The sequence below is a fragment of the Glycine max genome, chromosome 8 (assembly GCF_000004515.6).
Source record: "Glycine max cultivar Williams 82 chromosome 8, Glycine_max_v4.0, whole genome shotgun sequence".
Classification (NCBI taxonomy): Eukaryota; Viridiplantae; Streptophyta; class Magnoliopsida; order Fabales; family Fabaceae; genus Glycine; species Glycine max.
The window spans coordinates 38,339,669-38,361,845 of NC_038244.2; the positions used below are offsets into that span (position 1 = coordinate 38,339,669).

At 29.3% G+C, this 22,177-nt stretch overlaps 1 protein-coding gene across 3 annotated transcripts; it reads right to left on the bottom strand.

The window, feature by feature from the left end:
* Window positions 1–398: 398 nt before the first annotated feature.
* Window positions 399–5,450, bottom strand: LOC100791182 (WAT1-related protein At1g68170-like). 3 transcript variants are annotated; one of them, XR_001389589.3, is made up of 3 exons: window positions 3,423–5,450; window positions 2,352–2,482; window positions 399–795 (listed from the first exon to the last, which is right to left on the bottom strand). XR_001389589.3 is itself a non-coding variant. In XM_041018481.1 (2 exons), the coding sequence occupies exons 1-2, from the start codon at window positions 3,573–3,575 to the stop codon at window positions 3,124–3,126; spliced, it is 366 nt and encodes a 121-aa protein (XP_040874415.1). In that variant the 5' UTR covers window positions 3,576–5,450; the 3' UTR covers window positions 3,029–3,123. The 3 variants fall into 3 exon arrangements, 1 of the variants encoding a protein (XP_040874415.1); XR_005892685.1 differs by having other exon boundaries at window positions 2,352–2,486; XM_041018481.1 differs by lacking the exons at window positions 399–795; window positions 2,352–2,482 and adding an exon at window positions 3,029–3,336.
* Between the last annotated feature and the right edge of the window lie 16,727 nt (window positions 5,451–22,177).

The following is a 22,177-nucleotide window of genomic DNA, read 5'->3' on the forward strand; positions in this document are numbered from 1 at the left end:
ACTAATAGAATATAAAACTACTATTATGTAATTTAATTTATACAAAATCAATTAATTTATTGTATTAATTATTTGAGTTCCAATATATTTTAGCATGTACATAATATTAAATTTCTATTATCTCATGATATTCACAAGTTGTGTCTTGTGGACAATACATTATTACGTTATCTACATAAATATAATCGGCTTCAACTTAAGGAAAAAGAAAATAGCACATATTACTCTAAATAACGAGAGTTATCATCATGTAACTTTTCACTTTGACACACAATCCTATATGTAAGCTAGATTTTTTAAATATAGCTGCCACCTATATATAATTAGGCAAGGTCACATCATATTAACTGTGTTGATAAATAAAATAATAAAATAAATTGGGATAAACCAACTTATTTAGGACCAAAAAAACCAAGTATATATGTTTCGAACAGTCTAAGAATATGGACTCCGAAGAATAATATCACCAACCTTGAGTTTCGAACAGTCTAAGAAAAAAACTCACTTTTTGACATAATTTCTATTCTTACGTCTTCCAAAACTCCAGTGATCCCAGCCTTCCATGTTTCAAAATCAAATCCAACATTCTAGGGGAAAAAAAGAACAAAATCAACCAATGTTTGTACAAACTGCCAAGCATACATATTGAAACATTCAAGCAGTGCAAAGGGGTAATCAAGTCCAAATTTGAGTACTAAAGCAACACTAAGAAGTGTTATTTTATTAGTTCCTTCATGTAGGTTGCTAGGGCCATTAAATGTGCAACTTCTGTCTTCACTTGTCCCAAAAGCGGAGCTTGTAAAAGGAAATAGGAATCATATCATGTTAAGTTGAACTTTGATTGCAAACATAGTAACTAAGAAGAGGATAAGAACTGTGGCATGCAAACTAGAAAATAGTTAGATTTCAACTGCTAGAACTAAGAAGAGAATAAGAACTTATGTCTTAATTAAATTTAAATGGGAACATAACTAATATATAAAACAAAAAAGATTAAAAAATGTGTTCAATTGCCCCTATGAGCACTTCAATCTTTTTGCATCATTTACACAATATGGATTTAATTAACAACGAAGAAAGTGTATTTGTACATTTGCATTGCATTGATCCCTATGTGAGATCAGTTACAGTGTAAGAATGTATTTGGAGATCTAAGTTCACATTAATTTATAAACTATAGTTGATAACTTGAAATTGCTAAGAAAAGTAATGATTTGTGATGATTTAATTAATTCCAAAAGTACAAAAATTGCAACAAAAAAAATCAATAATCTGTTTTTTTGTTTAGGTTGGGAATGTAATTAAAAAAATTCAAATGATCGAGGGACCTGCTAATATATTAAAACATAATGAAAGTTTTTACATTATTAATTAATAAAATAATTATTTTTTTCATCATTTACGGTGCCTTTGGATCATTTGACATAAAACAAAAAAAAATGTTTGCCATAAAACAAAACTATAATCTCACGCAAAAAAAAAAACAATAAAATGACATCAATTGACATATCATACTAATAAATAAGATAATGCGGCAATACAGGGAATTTCTTTTAAATGTCTACATAAAAAATGAGAAAAAAATATATGAAATTATTGTGTAATCACTCAAAAGTTCAATTTAATTAGTTGAATATAATCCATAAATTATTGTAATTCCCAAGAATTTGTTTTTGACTATTATTAATAAAAAAATCAAAAAACAATTATACTATAAGTCATATAAATTAATTTCTTTAATAATTTGAGATCAATTATTATCGCAAAATCATACATTTTAATTGAATATTTATTTTCCCTTCGTACCACTTTGTCTTTAGCGATGTACATGTGTCCACGCACAAAATCAGCAACTAAAGGATAAACGAAGTAAAAACCAAGGAAATACAGGTATTTCTTGTTTTCCTCCGCTCCAACCTTAACAGAAACAAGGACAATATCAACTTTACACACAAGATGAACACATGATCTAAGTTAATTAAATGATGCAAAAAAGATTGAAGTGCCTTTGGATCTTTGAATTCTGCTACCTATGTGATGATTTAATTAATTCCAAAAGTACAAAAATTGCAACAAAAAAAAACAACAATCTGTTTTTTTTTTGTTTAGGTTGGGAATGTAATTAAAAAAATTCAAATGATCAAGGGATATGCTAATATATTAAAACATAATGAAAGTAAAATATGCCTTTGGCTCACTTTTAATCAACATTTAAATATAAATCATATTGCTTAATATCATCTCGTAAGCACAAATGTGAACCGTGCACCCTATATGAGCACAGGTTGAGATGAATCCATAACTATATAACATATTCAAGAATGGATGTAACTAACCATTTGTAGACACACCTGAATTTCTGGATCAGCAACAACATACTGCTTCAGGAGTCTATCACCAAACGCATGAGAAACAACAAGAACACCTCCAACTCTTCATGGTGGTACCCATGTGTTGCTTCCTTTTACTGCTAACAATTAACCTGACTTTGATATATACTATATGTTAACTCAGCTTTAAGAATACTGTGTAATGACTGAAAAGCTAGATTTCACCATCTTATTCTAGAAAATGAAAATGGCCAAGTTTATAGTCTTAGTTCCTAGAAAATAGCTAGTTATCTGATCCCACGGACTAACAATATCATCCTAAGACATAGGTAACTAAATTGCAATAGTAAAAAAATACATATAATTAAAGATAAATAAAAACTTACAAATGCATATTATCTAATTAAAAATCTATGACTCGATCAACAATGTATAGATGTCTTCTTTCCCTCTATTCAGTCAATGATGTTCACTTCAGAAGATTCATCATGAACCATTGTAACAATATTGGTATTTCTTCATGTGTGGTTATTGTTGTCATAGTCACTATTGTCATAATCCAGTGTGGCAATGACTACAGCCACAGTACTGGGTTCAAAATTTTCTTTGTTTGATGACACCAATTGAGGGGTCATTTTCATTTCTTTGCTTTTACCCCACAACACCATGTACAAGCCACACACAATTAGCACCGCTCCAATTACACTAAAAATGTTTCAAAAAACCAAATCATAAAATAGTAAGCTGAACATGATTTCGAGATAAGCTACAGGTACAAGCTATTTGTAGAGAATTATAATGTCAACTGAATTAAATAATGGTGCACAAAAATATGAAATGATCTTAGCGTATACCTTCCTACATATAGGTTTTCATCCAACATCAAGGAAGCAAAAATAGCCACTATAACAAGTGACAAAAGGCTGAAAACTAATGCATACAATGGACCTCTAAGCCTTACACACCAAGCAGTGACAATTACAACTAATCCAGAGACCACAATTCCCTGCCACAATATTTTAGTTTATTAATAATTAATTATTGGTATACTAATTCACCATCCATTGTTATATAATTATGAAATTAGCATACCGAAAAAGCTGAAGTTAGAAGCCTAATATTCCAGCCCAACTTCCATTGGCTCCAATCCTTCTCAATACAGAGTGCAAAGATTGTGGCTTGCATTGCCCCCATTGAGGTCATCAACGTTGTACACGAGTGAGGCCTTGGGTATTCTTTACTCATCTTAGTCTACAACCACCAAAGAAAAAATCACAATAACTTCATCAAGTAATTCGTACACAAGCACAAAGTTTTTCTGTAATAGAGCAAGAAAGGAAACTCACAATAACTTCATTAAGTAATAATTATTAATAATGTTCCAATGTTCCATACTCTTTCAAGCTTAAAGCACATTATAATATGCTATGCCTGGATATTAGTTTTTATACAAATATTATAATCTTAACCACAGGAAGCTGTATGCGTTGTACATGGATAAAGATTACCCCAAAAAGAATATGAGATAAAACTACTACATTCCAATCAGGATTTTTTGTATCCAAGAGAACAAGGAAAATATCAAACCTGCTTAATAAAGGACTAGAGATAGAGGAAGTATATATCAATTATTAATCCCTCACTTCATTATTCAATTTTTAATAACCCGTTAGAACAAGAATCCCCCCTTTTCATAGAGAGAAAAAGAAATAACCCCATCGGGCGAAAATTACTGAACGTGCTGAAACTGCAAACAATTTTTTGATAAAAATTGAGATGAGAAATGATTGTGGTACTAGGTGAGAGTATTGGAGAATCCGTCGGCGACAAAAGCAGAGAGAACCTTGACGTTAGAGATTCAAATTGATGGAAGCTAGCTAGCTAGGAATTTCAACTGCGGAAAGTTTGTTCCTTAATTAGAAGTGAGATGAACGAACAAGATGAAAAAACAAGATCTCTAACGTCAAAGTAAAGAAAAAAAGAAAAAATAAAATTTGAAATGGAAAAAAGGATAAGAAGAAAGAAAGAAGTAGTAGTAAGAACTGGTGATGAGGGCTTTAATCAAAGTAGCTTTGTGACCCTTGAAATCCCTTAAGACCTCTTCGACGGGGAGGGAAAGAACTGAGTTGTATTAACTGGATTTGATAAAAGTCCATCGAGCCCATTACAAACTCAACACTTAAATAAAAATAATTGCAAAAAACACAATCTAAAATCACGTTTTCAACAGTTTATTTTTATTTTACTGTTTACGAAAATAAAATCACAATAAGAACGAATTACAATTTTAAAAAAAAAACAGAATCATTGAAATATGAAACAAACATTAAGAGCTTCACTGACAGGAACCAAACCTCCATTTGCAAGCTCGATGTAGCAACTTGGAGAAACACAATCCAAAAAATAAAATTCAAAAACCACAAAGTTAGAACTCCAATCTCATGTCAAAAATAGAGAAAATAATACAACAAAAACAACAGCAGAAAAAAATGAAAATCAAAGAGGAAAAATAATCAAAAACAAGGTTCTAACATTTCTCAGATTCTTGGTATTTCTCACTGCCATCTTTAGCTTCACCAGAGGATAAAGGTCATCTGGATGTTTCGAAAGAGGATAAGCTCTTCTGAAAGCTTCTAAAAGTTAGTGGAGGCGCTCCACATCCGCCATCCTCTCCTTTGTGTCCTTCGCACATGACATTTCCAGCGCTTCATCCATTTCTTTCTTCGATTAGATTTGAAGAAGAGTGAACCACCTTCTTCAGAGCCCGTTGCTCGAGTCGAGTTCAATGTTCCTAAGGTCAAGGTCTTCACTGTCGTCAATGCATGTTCATTGCAGCGATGGAATTTTAGGGTTCTTTCTCTACTGCGAGTGTGAGCCTGAGCGTGAATGAGTGTGTGAATGAATGAGACGCAAGTAGTTTCGTTGGAAGAGAAATGAAACTACGACGGTCTTAGGAAAAACCGTCGTGGAACACAAGTTTTTAATACGGTTTTTATATACCCGTCTTTGTTAAAGTCATATATATTACAAAATTATCACCGCAATCAACTTTAAGACGATGCAATCAACTTTAAGACGATTCAATGGAGACCGTCATCGTTTTCGCATCGTAAAATGCAGCATTTTTAGTAGTGACTAATATATTCATCAATATGAATTCTTTTTTCATTTAAGTTTGATGATAGAAATTGATACTTTTATTATGATGATGTTCACATTTCTTTTTTTACGTTAAATTATGGTTGTAGATGTATCAAAAGTTAATAGATTTTTTTTCTTCAAATTTCTTTCTCTTTTCTATTTTCTTTTCAATATTTTTTCATTGTTTACAAATATATAAGCACCATGAAAATGTATAATTGATTGTAGTATCATTCATAAGTTTATGCATTATTAGAGACTTCAAGTGAGCATCAAATTTTTTTATCATCAAAATAAAATTACTAAATTGAAATAGAAAATAAAAAAAATTATTCTCATGTGCTTGATCATCTTCATGTTATGCAAAAAAACAAAACAAAAAAACCCTAAAATAATTGTTGCAACATTGCTATTCTCAATCTAACTTTATCTGAAAATTCTTTCTCCTTATGCTTTCAACATGATTTCTCTCTCATTCTCTTGCCCTTTGCATCATGATTTTGATATTTTCTTATGTCTTGTTTTGCTTTGCTTTGGATACAAATAGAATTTAGAATAATTAGAGGCCAAATATTATTCCTTTAAAAATACATGTTATGAAATATTTAATAGAATCTTGTTAATTAGCTGAAGTTTCTGTCATAATATTATATATAATGAACAATGTTTCATAGAAATTAGAGGAGTTATAGACGTATAGTATATAATAATGAATAATATTTGGCATATAGTATATATAATAAAAACATACTAAATGTAATATGCTTGCATAGATTTATTTAAATATAACAATATAATTTCAATATATACAAATATTTTAATTTGTTTTATTAATTTATGATTAATTATAAACAATTCATTGTAAATTATTATAGCAATCAATTTTTTATGAGGTTATCATTATAAGATAGAACATATTAAATATTATAAAAAGTAACTTATCAAATATTCTCCTATAATTCTTTAAAAAAATATTCCCTTATAAAAATATTCCCTTATAGATTATATATTTCATATTTATTAACATGTAAAAAAGATTAAAAAAATAGAAAATAATTAACCTAACTCTATGATCATTAAATTATAGCATATAATAATAATTATATTGTGAATGATGATAATATTGTGAGTGGTTTTATATTCATACAATCAATATGAATAAAGAAAAAGCCTGATCAAACACTTCTTTTCATATTATTATATGCTATTTTTATTTATCAATAATGTTTATTATACATTTTTATGTTATCATAGACAACTATTCTTACCACCAAAAAAAAAAAGCATGATGTAGCGACTGGCATATTTGGTCACTAAAATTTTTAGCAACTGAAATGACAACCGAATCCTTTGTGTTGCAAAGAACTTAGCGACCAAATTTAATTTTGACTACTATTTAGTAACCGAAATATTCGATCACTAAATCTTTAAATTTGGTCGTTGTTTATTTGGTTGCTGTTTTGCTTGGGACCAAATCAGCAACAGAATATTCAGTCGTTAACAAATCATTTAATTTTCAATATAAAATGAATTAAAAAAACTTCGATTTCTAATTTGGTCTCTACTGAACAATTAATTTTTAAAGAATTAAAAATGAATACATTCGGTTGCTAGTTTTATAATAGAAAATGATTTAAAAAACTCGGTCGCTATTTAATTATTAATTTGAAATTTGAAATATTTTAAAATGCAATTCAGTTGCTATTTAATATTTAATTTTTTAATATAGAAAAAATTAAAAAATATGCTGTATTTTTTTGTTTTTTATTTTTTACATTTTGATATGCCTAATAATTATCAACTATAAATATAATTTTACTTAAATTGTATAATCAAACTTATAAATAAAAGTGGACATTCATAATGTGTAAATATATCTAATAAAAAAATTCTAATTGAAAGATTGATAAATTACAAATTCAAAGTTTTTAAAGTCTAATAAAATACAATGTCAAAGTTTAATAAAGTTCTAATTCCTAGGGGTCCTTTCACATGTCATGAGGGCAACCAAACTCAGCATTGTCAACATGGAACTCGGTTTCATTTGTTGTAGTAACCTTACATCATTTATCTACAAGAAGATTTAAGAAATTATCATTTTGATATCCAAAAAAAAATTATTCAAATTTTATAATAATAAAGTATTATAGTCCAACAAATTGAAAAAAAAAATCCAACACATTCAAATAAGTTAACTTTAGTTATAACCATAACTAACAATTTAATACTAGTCAATATAAGAAATAATTTTAAAACCAAATGTTACTGTTAATGAAATTGAAACTTTTAAAAAAAATTATGTTGTAGGAACAATAATTATGTACATAAATTTTTATTCTTAAATTTATGAAAATAATGATTGTTTTATAAATTTTGACATTAATTTTTATTGTATAGTATTTTTATATTTGATTCATACAATACAAAATTAAACATAAAAAAATATGTTTGATAATAAACATGTTTTATATAAGAAAAATAATTTATTAAAAGGCTTTTTTTGTCTAATTAAATATAAGTTTATGAATATATCTAAAACTTCTTACGTTTATCTGTTTTAATTTAGTCACTTTAATTTAGGATGTTAATTTTCAATATATTAGTAGTTGTTTCTTTAAGTTGTTTATTACATTGGAATTAAATTATTTTAATTTATGGTAACATTTTTTTTTCTTTTTCAATGTTTTTTTATCTCCATGTAACATGGTTAATTAATTTAGTTTTTCCAGGAAAACTTAATGCCTTGTCACACACTTGTATACTATTAGTTAATCTTTTTAATGTTATTCACATATAAGTTATGATGGGTTTAGCCTAGTATTTTTTTTAATAAATTATGAATTTTGGTTGCTTATTATTTATCTAATTTTTTTAAATTTTAATGTCACTGTCTTAGTCATCACACGATTGACTACATGGAAAAAAACTCCTTACATAAATATGCTTTTGTTATAACCCGCAGATGAAAAAAATCCTTACATAAATGTGTTTGATTTGGAATCATACTATACTTATTGTTAATATTATGACTCGTGATTGAAATGGAAGAGTGTATGAAGTGTGAAATTGAATTCAATCAGATTTTCATACTAGTGTGTTTGGATGGAGTAATTCAGCAAGGAAATTCATTTTTTCAAGGAATTTGAAAATATTCATGATAAAATAGTTTGTTTGGATAGAATATTTAAAAGGAGATTTAATTTTTTGTATTTTTATGAATCATTTTGATTGACTAAAACAATGGAATTTCAAATTCTCTCAAAAAATAAAAAGTTTGAAATTCTTTTTTTGGAGATGCTCACTCTAACTCACATTCTTACTCGTGACTCTTTCTTGCTCAACACTTGCAACTACGGGTGACTAAAGTTTTTACGGCCGACATTGACATAAGTTGTTTTTCACTGACGTTGGTCGAGGTTTTTCAGTTAGAATTTTTCGTATGATGTCAACAAAAACTATTTTTTGCCGATATCGGTTAAATTTTTTTTTAGATGATATTGGTTAGGGTTATTTTCTCACTGACGTCAATTATGAGAATTTTTTTGCTAACATCAGCCAAGGATATTTTTTAGCTGTTGTCGTCGAAGTTTTTTCAGTTGATGTTGACCAATGATTTCTTTGGCCGACATCGGCTAAATTTTTTCTACTGATATCGGTCATGACTAACTTTTGAGTAGACACCTGCTAGGGTTTTTCAGCCGACATCAGCTAGGTTTTTCCAGCCAACATCAGCCAAAGTTATTTTTTAGTCAACATCAGTTAGGGTTATTTTTCAGCTAATGTTAGCTAGGATATTTTGGCTGATGTCAACAAAATATTCTTAGCTGACGTTGGTTAGGATTTTTTTTGCTGACATCGACTAGGGTTTTCTACTAACATCAACCAGAGCTATTTCTTAACCACATTAGCTAGGATTTTTTGGTTGATGTTGACTACGGTTTTTTCTGCTAACACCAGCTAGGCATTTTTTGACTGACATCAGGCATGACTGTTTTTAGTTGATATCGACTAGGTTCTTTTAGTCGACATCCACTAGAATTTTTTTGGTCGACATCGGTTAGAGCTATTTTTAGTCAACATCAACCAAGGCTATTTTATAGTCGATGTTGGCTAGGTTTTTTCGTCCAACATTGATTAGGACTATTTTCTAGCCAACTTAGACTAGGGATTTTTCGGCCAACGTTGACCAATGATGTTTTTCAGCTGAGGTCGGGTAGGTTCTATTGGTCAACATCGACCAAGCTATTTTTTAGCCGATATTGGATAGAGTTTTTTTTGTCAAGGCATGCTAGGGTTTTTAAGGCCGATGTTGGTTAGTAAGAGCTATTTATTGACTCAAAAATCCCCAAAAGACATCGACCAAAAAATCCTAAGCTGACGTTAGCTAAAAATAGTCTTGGTCAATGTCGTTCGAAAAGGCCTTAGTCGGTGTCGGCCAAACAAACCCTAGGTGACATTGGTAAAAAAACCTAGCCAACATAGGCAGAAAAATAGACTTAACCAACGCTAGCCAAAAAATAGCCTCGACTGACGTTAGCTGACAAATATTCCCGACGTACTTTAACAAAATGAACACTATTTGATGTCAACCGAAAAATAGCCTTGATTAATGTCGGTTGAAAAACATCACTAGTTGTGGTCAGGAAAAACAACCCTAGTTAAAATTATCAATATTTCGTATTTTTAAATTATTAAAAATTGAAAAATATTTTTTAATTAATATTTTAAAATTAGATCATGTTTGTTTTCTGTAAAGTTTAATATTGAAATTTCATCTATTTAAAATATAAAATTGAAATTTTGCATATGGAGAAAATTGAATTGCCTTATCCAAACAAAGAATTTAAAATTGAAGAAATTTGAATTGATTTATCCAAACATGTGTTTGGATGGAGGATTTAGAAATTTTTAGGAAATTCAAATGCACAACATTTTAATTGCCTTGATTTAAATTCCTTTCATTTTGTAAATATTTTGTTTGCATAAGGCAATTCAATTTCTTGTCTTTTAATTTCCTTGTTTGGATAAAGTAATTCAATTTCAATGAAATTCAAATTTTCATTTTTAAATATTTATTTAAAAATTAAAATTTCAATATTGAATGAAAATAAATATGAATCATTTTTAAATAATTAAATATTCAAAATAAATTTAATGCTATACAATATTTAATAATCAATTTTTTAATATTTAATAATTAAATAATCAAAATAAGCATTGAACGAGCCTTACCTTGGCCTCTTCAACTCGTGGACGGGTTCCAATTGTTGCCTCAACTTCGACATCGACACCCTCACCACCCTTGTCGTCGCTGAATGGAAAGACATTGTCGGGGAGATCCCTGCCTGCGAGATCCCCGTCGATGTCGGCAAACTCTCACGTCTGACAGTCCTAAACCTCACCGACAACGCCCTCAACGGAAAAATTCCAGCGTCCATCACCCGACTAGACTCACTCAAACACCTCGACCTCGGCAATAATCAGCTCTGCAGCGAGATTCCAAAAGACTTCGGGAATCTGGTCATGCTGAGTTGCATGTTGCTAAGTCAGAACCAGCTAACCGATATGCTGCTGAGAGAGAGTTACGGAGAGTACGTGTGGCTGAGAGAGGGGGAGAGAGAGCTGGTGTGCGCTGAGGAATTTTAATTCTTTTCTGTTTGGTGAGAACTTGAAATGTTGTTAAGTTAGTATATTAAAATGTTTTTAAAAAATGATAGCATTTTAATTAGTTTTAAAATATCTCATTCAAACCGATTACATTATAGGAAGACATTTTAATATCTCTGTTGAAATACTTTACTTGCTTTAATTTCTCCATCCAAACACATTGTTAGGCTTAGAGAAATTTCTTATTTGCTTTAATATCTCTCTTAATATGCTATTTTAAAATTTTGATTTTAATTTCTAAAATTATATATGATTAATATAAATTTTATTTAAGACCAAACTAAATTACACAATTCTATAGTTTATTATCTACTGATATTATTTACAATTTACCGTTAGATCGAACTTTTTTACTATATATATTGTATTTGCAAAATCTTATATTAATCTAAACTTATTTGATATTTTATTGATACATGTCAGAATTTACATAATAATTAATTTTAAAATATATAAAAATAAGAATTATTTTAAAATATAATTTAATCATCCATCATTTCAATTAGTATGCAAGAAACTAAACTCAGCTTAGGCCTGCCATATATATATATATATATATCACCTTGCAAGATTTGTATTATTTCCACCTCACAAAAAAAAGGAAAAAATTATAAACAACATGAGTTTTTGTTTTTTAAGATCAACGACAATTGGTTTTTTTCTCTTGAGTCAGTCATCACGGGTTTGAAAGGATATGTCTGAATCTGAAGTCAGTGCTATGTTTTTATATTTGATCTTTGTTTAATAATAGTTTTGATAAGATAGAAAAGGATGGTCATTGAGTTTGCCTCATTGTCATTGCCTATGCCTAGTGGGTTTGGTTAGTCGTGACTCGTGAAAATATATTACAGAGAAGTTGGTGCCTTTGGTGGTGGGGAATCAGTTTTTTCAGAACTTTATATGTTTATAACAAAATCAAACACATTTTATATAATAAAAAAATATTAAAATGATTTTTTTTGTATAATTAAATAAGAAATGTGACCTACAAAATTGTGATTTCCTAACAATTTCAGCTAATAAGTGTCTTTAAAAGAGTGTTAGTACTCAAGAAACAAAGAAACAATTATCACAAGAAACGAAATACACTAACCTTGGCACTTCCCCTAGACTTGCTTCCACTATCCGCAGTTGGCTTGTCCTTAACTGGTTTCCTGTCAGTCACAACTTCAAAAACAAATGGAATATCATTGATCAAACTAAATAATTGTTTCTGCAATAAAGAATTGAGGTAACCATCAATAAAAGGAACCATATGCTAGCAGATGCTGAGCAATACCACAATAAAGAAATTCAGTATAAGTTTTATATATAGACATCTCTTCTGATCATCAATTGCATAAATTTCTATTTGAAGAGAAAGCCACACGGGAAAAAGCATATTAGTCAATATTGGATGCTTAGCAAAGCAACCAACCCCAAAAGTGCTACAACAGTATTGCAATTCCTAGAGCAGCTATTATTTTCAAAATACTAGATTGCCAAACACCCACTATACCAAAGATAGCATAAATTTATGAAAGAACTCTGAGACAACCAGGGGCTGCTTTGGCGTGATAAATGTGCTATCACATGAAATTGACTACATTGGGAAAAATTATAAGAAACCAAAGCAATAGTGTAAACATATAAACATATACAAACAAATCATTACAAATGAAACTTAATTGCATATATTTCCCTCAAGAATCCCTTGAGTACTATACCTAATCCTAAGAAAGGAAAAAAAAAGAATGAGACAAGGCATTAAAAATATAGACTAACCACAAGTTTTTTTATAAGCCAAGAATATTTTTTTTGTATTAAATGTAATATTGAAGTTTTCAAATACTTGTAACTTTATAGGGCACTTAGAAGACATGTCAGCTGCAATGGCCTAAATGTGCATATATCATTTAGATAATCTAAGATAGCTAACAACAAACGAAAAAAGTGAGAATGAAAAGAAGCGATAGTTGGGGTTATTATGATAGAATTTTCTTTTAGTAAAGCCAGTTAGAACACGTGTAGTACTAATCATGATTAGCACTACTAAGCCCCTCTCGAGAGCAATGATTCATTTCATCTTAGTCTCCCCCATATAGACATCTTCAACACACACACACACTATAACTTTTTCATAAAGGTAGTTGGTGAGAGAGAATTATTAAGGAAAAAAGGTTTATTACATGTGAACTAAGCAAGGTTCCCACCACCAAAAGCCATTCACATTCAATACCTTTGCTAACAAAAAAGTTTATATATGGAAATTAGGAAATGAAGCTACACAAGAATAAATTCTAGAACTATAGTAATGCCATACAAACACCGAATAAATTTGGAATATCCTCTGAATAAGGGACACAATTCTAGAACTATAGTAATGCCATACATACATACATATCATATTCAAATCAAATCAATGCTTTAGCTTCTACACTAAATGGCAAGCGACTTACCTTCCCAATAAATAGAGAATCTAAGACAATTTTTTTACCAAGCAGTCAATGATGTTCAAGCCCAATGTGAATGGCTTGTAGTGCAAAGAAGGAAGAAAACTAATAAAAAAATTCAGTTTAGTGATTCCCGACTGAGGCTTGGACTCACAAAGCTCATCCTTTCTCCACCTCGGGACCAGGGAAGCAAATGGACAACTATATGGCTGCTCAAAAAGGGACTGATACCCCTAGAAAGTATGTGCAAGACCCTAAACACAATATACTAAGAAAGGACTCTACTAAGGTTGTTTCTGTGGGTCCTAAGATTTAGACAAAATACCCCAATCCTTTAGGGAAGAACCTGGATATAGCCTGTAAAGATGAAAAGTTAGAAGCCATCCCTCCCAATGACTTTTTATTGGTGCCCACTACAAAACCAGAAAAGGAAATTTTTATGCTTCCTAAATAGGATAATACCACTAGTCTAATTTCCCAATCATGCAATAGCATGAATGTTGACTAGAATATGGATGTTCATCTTACCTCAGAAAAGGGTAGAGATTGAGCAATCGATAAAGACTTATTCAGATCATGATCCTGGCCCAAGATTGAACAAAATTAGAGGTGAAATTAAAGGTGAGAAATACCTGAGGTTAGGAATTTTTTAGAACTTGCTTTGCTATAAAAAATTGTTGCGTTGAATGCAAATCGAAGGCTTATGCGAAATGGAAACAAGAGAGAAGCGTACGGTGTTCAAAGAAAATGCGTTCTGATAATTGCTATGCTTATGTAATTTGAATATTTAAATCACATAGTAATTATCTAATTTTCCTCTCTTTTATTGCTTCTTTTGTGTTAAAATATTAGGATTTTAGCTTCTTCTTATTTTTTGTCTAGTAGATGCTAAAGTTAGTTAATTTACAATGTTTTTGGGTGTATTTTTTTGTAAATTACAAAGCAGGAGCCAACTTGGAGGCTAGGCTTAGCCTGCATCTGGCGGCTTAACACTCATCTGGTGGCTTAGCGCGCGGTTACTTATGTCAGCTGGACTTTGCATATGCGCTTAGCGCGCACATGCAAGCTTAGCGCACAATCAATGTCGAAAAAAATATGACTGTGCTATGTTTTAAAGGGAAAAAAAGGAGAAATGAGAGAGTTCTTTTTGGGGGACGAAAATAAGAAGTTAGGGCACGAGAGAAGATAGTAGATCCACTCACTTGGGGATCCTTTCCTCCATTTTCTTCCACACGTCTTGTTTCCTTTTTGTATTAGTAAGCCTCTCATTATCATGAGAGGCTAAACCACTCATTGTTGGGAGCTCAGCAATCAAACACTCTTGATGTAATGATTCTAACTATCAATTTAATGTTAGATATTATTGTCTCTTTTATGTGCTTAATATCATGTTTATGGCTTGATCACCCATGCTCATGTAGTGTTATAGGGTTTATGTATTGGAAAATGTTTATCTCCTAAGAACTTGAAAAGAACATCTAGGTAATCCATGTCTAGGGATATAGTTGTATTATTTAGCCTTATGTATGCATATTTATTCTTAAAGAAAATTATTTGATGTAGCTCTTAAGGGATTAAGAGAGAAATTAGGTAATTTAGACTCTTCACATGAGGGATCATGGTTAGGGTAGGTTAGTGGATGAAGGTAATAATCGGAATAACATTAAATAGTGAAAAATCGTTAATGTTGCATCAAGAGTAGTTTCGGTGGGATGAGTTCCAACACATTCTGTAATTTTGCTTCAACCGACAACTCACCCTCCGAGTGTTTGTCTATCTCTTTAATGTGTTGTACTTAATTATCTTTTTTTATGTTGAATTTTACATTCTGTATCATTATTCAACCAATATCGAATTTAAATTTAATTCATTAATCGCTTAAAATTGGACATATACAAACTCTGAGTACAGTCAAAGTCCATGTGGACGCGACACTCGGTCTTACCATTTGAAAATACTACTTGGACAAATTAGTGCACTTGCCAATGAGTTAACACGTTCAAATCTAAAAGCGAGTTCAAATCTTGATTCAAATCTAAAAGCGAGTTCAAATCCTGATTCATACCTATGAGAACTCTACGAGAGAGAACGAGAGAGATGGAGAGCAATCAAGGAGAGAGATAGAGAGCAAGCGAGAAGATAGAAAGATTGAAATTAATCTCTTTCTCTCTATTTCTATCTTTGATCCCCAGTGATGTATCGAAGGTGAGAGTTTTCCTTCACTAAGAACAGAGGCAAGAGTTTCTCTATGTGAGAACTCTATGAGAGATGAACTATAGAGCTTCACTTACCACAATTTTTTATTTTGATAAGTCAAAACACACTTAGTGCGAATTGAAAAAGTTTAAGTTGTATATTATAATTTTTTTATAATTTAATTATAGAAATTAAGGTGTGTATCAATTAATTTCTTAATTTTTTTATAATTAATGATATTTTTAATTTGTATATTATAATTTATAGAGAAGGATTATGTGTCTAAGTTGTATATTATAATTTATAATTGTTAGTGCTTAGCTTTACTGAGTTTTAAAAGATTGGCTAAAATTTTGTTAAAACATAAGCACTTAGACAATGAAGGAAAGCTGGAGTTGCTGCACATGATGTCAAGGAATCAGATTGGGCTGCACAATGCACAAGGCAAGATAAAATGTCAAATGAAGAATTGAAGCTGCAGGATCCACGATGTCGGATACGATGTCCAGGACATCCTGCCCGAAAATACTGGACACATAAATCTGTTATATCTTTAACAGATTAATGTGCAGTTAGCAACAGATTAGGCGATCTATCTTTAGGAACGAATTAAAAGATAATTAAAGTTTGAATTACAAACTTGAATAATTTCGTTCAGGGATTAGAGATTGAAGATAAAAACTAAAAGATAAAACTTTATCTTTTAGATCTTTAAGTGCAGATTTTCAGGAGAATGATAGATCTTATCCAGCGCAAGTTGTTACAGCCCAGATACGTACACTGCTATATAAACATGAAGGCTGCACGAGTTTTCCACCAAGTCCGAGATTGAAGAGTTATTTTGTGAGTTTTTGGGACTTGAGTGTTTTGTGAGCCACCTTGATGTTACCCTAACATCAAGTGTTGGACCTGAGTGTGTAGAGTTGATCTCTTTTGTTCAGAGAGCAATCTCTGGTGTGTCTTTGATTTATTTGTAAACACGGGAGAGTGATTGAGAGGGAGTGAGAGGGGTTCTCATATCTAAGAGTGGCTCTTAGGTAGAGGTTGCATGGGTAGTGGTTAGGTGAGAAGGTTGTAAACAGTGGCTGTTAGATCTTCGAACTAACACTATTTTAGTGGATTTCCTCCCTGGCTTGGTAGCCCCCAGATGTAGGTGACGTTGCACCGAACTGGGTTAACAATTCTCTTGTGTTATTTACTTGTTTAATCTGTTCATACTGTCAAATATAATCTGCATGTTCTGAAGCGTGATGTCGTGACATCCGGTACGACATCTGTCATCGATATCAGAATTTCAATAATATTAGGAATTTGAGATTTGAAAAAAAAATTAACTTATAATGTGTTACCATTGTTTTGTGAGTAATAGTATAATAATAATAATTACTCGTGCAAAAAAAATAATTATTAGTTTTTTAATTTTAATATACATATATATATATATATATATATATATAATATTAATAATAAATTAATCAACACTAATTGACACAAATGGTAACAACTTGTGAGTCAAATTTAATTATTTTTATTAATTTTTGCTAACTTAATTATAACTCAATTATCTTTATTAATTTTTCTTAAATTATTTTATAACTTTATCAATATAATATTTAATAATTATTTTTATACAAGATAATTAAAAAAGGAGGTTAACATGCATTATATGAAATAAAAAAAATAAAAAACTTGAACTTGACTCTTTTACATAACCAAGTGAGAGTGGTATCGCAAAAAAAAAAAAAAAACAAGTGGTATCTTAAAAATAAGTGAGAGTATAGTACACATTTATATATGTTAGTGCATGACTTTTTTCTCATAATATAATTAATTTTACTATTTTTTAAAAATATATTTAATCTTGAATTAATTTTTATAAAATGAAAAAAATTATTAATGTATCAACAAGTGCATTACACGGGAACACACTAGTAATTTTAATGTGCATTTGTTACATTAAAGTCGTATTGGACTTTGATCGGATCTTATTGAATATCAATAATCATTAGTGCATATGTTACAATATAGTAATATATTGGGCCTTATTGGCTTTGAATAAATCATTAGTATATGTTACACTAAAGTAAGTAATTGAAAAGTGGTGAATGCATAAATGAACATTCATAAATCATTATTGGACTTGGGTTACTGAATATGTTAAATTAAGGCTTTTGCAAAATCTATTATCCTATTTTGACTAGACTATAAAGTTGGTCAATAGAATCATGGTTCTTGAAATAAGTGACACTCTCCTTTACCATTACACCATGTACCCATTTGGATATTTGGGATAAAATATATTATTAACATAAGTTTTATGCGAAAATAGTTCAAAATTTAAACTTTATTCTTTTTTAATCTTATATACTATCTTTTAAAATATAATATATAAGATTAAATTATATCTTCACATAAATTAGAATATGTAAACTTTATTCTTTTTTAATTTATTATATTTTAAAATATTTATATATTTGATTTAATGACAATATTTTTTTTTACTTATATTAAGATATTCTTGTTATTTTTTAATAATATTATCTTTTATTTATATTTAATTTTATTTAATCAGGTATGTAATTTTTTTAAATAATTAAATTATATAGTAAAGATACATAATTAAATAAAATGACAATATTATGTATTTTTTAAAATATTTATTTATGTGATTTATTGACAATATTTTTTTATATCTGTATTATAATAAATAACATGAATATCTTAATATAGATAAAAAAATGTTATCATTAAATCACAAAATTATTTTAAAAGATAAATATAATATATAAAATAAAAATAAAACTTATATAAATATTCACATTCTAATTTATGTGAAAATAAAATTTAATCATATATATAATATTTTAAAATATAATATATAAGATTTTAAAAATATAATAAATTTTGAATTACTTTCACATAAAATTTATATTAATATTATATTTTACACAAAATATTCAAACAAACACTTGGGTGTAGTAGTAAAGGAGTGTGTTCCTCACTCTATTTTGTAATTAAGCCTTAAATTAAAGTCAAATTGAAATTTTAGTGAATACATAAGTTACACATTACATCCTATTAGGCATGCTTAGTGCACATGTTGTAATAAAATCAAATTGAATCTTCACCAAATTGAACTTTAATGAATCATTAATGTTGGACTTATATCTTATATTTTAAAATACTTAATTTTATAAAATTTGTTTATGACATATTTTCATAATATAAAGGGTATTTATTTATTATAGTTTTTAAATAATTATATAAAACAAATAATTATTTTTAAAAAATACAAATTAAAAGACTAGTGATAAGCATGATTTATTTATCATAAGCCTTAAATTAAAGTCAAATTAAAATTTTAGTGGATATACAAGTTACACATTGCATCCTACTAGGCTTGCTTAGTGCACATGTTGTAATAAAATCAAATTGAATCTTCACCAAATTGAACTTTAATGAATCATTAATGTTGGACTTATATCTTATATTTTAAAATACTTAATTTTATAAAATTTGATTATAACATATTTTCACAATATAAAGGGTATTTATTTATTATTATTTTTAAATAATTATATAAAATAAACAATTATTAAAAAAAACACAAATTAAAAGACTAGTGATAAGCATGATTTATTTATCTTAATCAAATAATGTAAATATTGGTTTGTTAATTAAAAAATATTACTAATATATTAATTTCAAAACTTTTCAAGTATAAAATGTATTGAAGTATATTATATATTTATTATGATTTATAATAAATTAATATTTTAGTTTCTTAACTTAAAAAAAAAATGAATTTGGTTGCTAATCTCAACTAGTATTTAGTCTTATAGCGACCGAAACATTTTTTGTCATTATCTCATAACATAGCAACTGAATATAATTCAGTCGTTATCTTCGTCCATTTCAGTCGGTACAGTATGTTTGTATTTAGATATATAGCGACCGAAATAACGACCTAAGAGGTCACCACCCTTCAATTCGGTCGCTAATTTGGTTGCTGACGCAAATTAGCCACCACTATTTAGTTCGGTTGCAAATTCGGTCGAAGAGGTGATAGAAACTAGTCGGTCTGTATTTCGGTCGCTAAAATGTATTTTTCTAGTAGGGTCTTATAAAATATAATATTAAATTTTATTAATGAAAAATTGCATCATATCTACGTAATTAAACATGTTTGCATAGCATTATAGATTATTAGCTAAAAAATGTATATGTTTAATCTTATAAATAAAAATCTTCACGTAATTAATCAAGAATAGTGCTATCAAGTGATGTATTTCATATAGTTATTCTTTATAAATTTAAAATCATTTATGTCATTAATGTATTATTTAAAATGATTTTATTTAAAAATTACACTTGTGTCATTAATGATTATTAATTTTTTTAATATCATTAAATGTTAATTTAAAATGATTAAAATGGCTATACTTTATTTGCTCAACTTTATATAGAAAATACAATCTCTTAGTTCAATTGCTAAAATTTATAAATAATAATATCATATTAATTTTAATTAATGGCTATAACTAGTATTTGATTTGAAAATGATTTTATTCTTTATTTTAATATCATTAAATGCCATTTAATATGATTAATTTTTTTACTGGTAATTAGGTGATAGAGATCCAACAAACCAACAAAAAGATGCTTTGTATGACAATGGAGGTGTCATAACTAGGTCTAAGACCAAGACGAGAAAACAAGCTTTGCAAAGCTTAATTATACATGTCAAGAAATGTTTAGAACAATGTAGAATAAAGTATGCACCAAAATGGATCACAGTTAATGAAATTTGAAGAGAAAAGATATTCAGGATATATAACATTTAGGTTAAAATGTACTTTTATTTTCCTATTTTTTTAAAATTCGTAATTTAGTTCATCTATTTAAAGATTGAGACATTTAGTCTCTTCATTTTTTAAAATTTAGAAATTATAAAAATTGAATAATAAAATTTGTAAAAGTAATTCATAAAATAATAAAAGTTTAATGATAGAATTTATATTTTTAAGCCTTTAAAAAAAGAGATGAAAATTATGGAAGAAAACTAAAGTTATACTATGTTTTAGAAGAAGAAGAAAGAAAAGAATGAGAAATGCTATATCCTGCGATATATATAAGCCGAATTATCTCGCAGGCCATTGAAATGTGGACATCTGTCAACTGATTTTACCATCAAATTTTAATTTAATTTAACATTTTAAAATTTGTTATCTTTCCAAAAATACCCTTTTTCAAGTGACGACACTTTCTCATTCATCGCACGCGCGCACTAACAGTGCCTCCGCAATGGCGTAGTGTGGAAGGTGTGGTTGCCGCCCTTGACGTGAATGCGCATGTGAACACCGGCGGTGCGATGGCGGGCTAGGAGGAGGATCCGGCGCGCGGGTATTTTGGTAATAACACATCGGGGCTGGCTTATATATGAATAACCACAAATTTAAAAATAGAGAGTGTTTGAATTGAAAGGCGAAAATGGCGGGAAATATGGCAGTTATTGAGCACTCCAACAACAAGAACCCGGCGAGGCTGCATAGAGAGCAGTGGGAGATATGCTTTGGCTCGCTTCATCCCTTGTTCTTCATCCTCAGTAACTTAATTCCTTTCAATACTAATTGTTTCGTTCCGACGATTACGCGTTGAATTTGAATTGTGAAGTTGATGTGCTTGCAAAATATTGTGGTAGGAGGAGCACTACGTCACCAAGCTGCATTTCACGTGGCCTCAGGTGTCTTGCGTCTCTGGATACCCTCCCAGGGGCATCAGAACTGTGCTTGTTAGCTGCAGAGATTCCCTAGGCGAGGCAAGATTCTTGTTCTTCTTCTTCTTCACGCACTTAATATTCAAAGTGATCTTTAGTGTGTGTGTTTCGATCTGAATTTTGCAAAATTAGTTTAGGGGAAAATTGATTTGAAATGAAATTGAATGTACAGATTTGAGTTGAGTTGAAATTGGTTTTGGATTGAACCTGTTTATGCCTGGTGTTTTTATTCTAAAATTAAGTTATGAAACGTAGTACAGATTTTTTATTCACTGCAAAAGTTAAAGTTACCTAAAGAATTGGAAATCAATTTTGTATTCAAAATTAATGTTTAATTTGAGACCAAACATGTGAAAACATTTGCCTGAAACCACATTAGTTGGTGTTTTCAACGTGATTTTGAATAACTCAATTTTGAAACTAAACATGCGCTTGATTAAATTATTCTCGCTTGATGGAAATAGAATTCGTTTTCGTTGGATTGCACAGCAGTAGATTTGTTAGTTTCCCTCTATGAATTGTGTAAACTTTGGAGATAACATAACTCTATGATTACTCATTTAATATTGTTCACTTGTGATTTATTTAACATCGCTAACAAACTGAAAATATACAGTGTTGATTCTTGCTTTTCT

Excerpts from the sequence above, each read along its gene's own strand:
- LOC100791182 (XM_041018481.1), bottom strand. The coding sequence starts at position 3,575 with ATGAGTAAAGAATACCCAAGGCCTCACTCGTGTACAACGTTGATGACC. Across the intron at positions 3,337-3,422 it reads TTCTAACTTCAGCTTTTTCG|GGAATTGTGGTCTCTGGATT; the intron begins GTATGCTAATTT and ends ATATTGTGGCAG.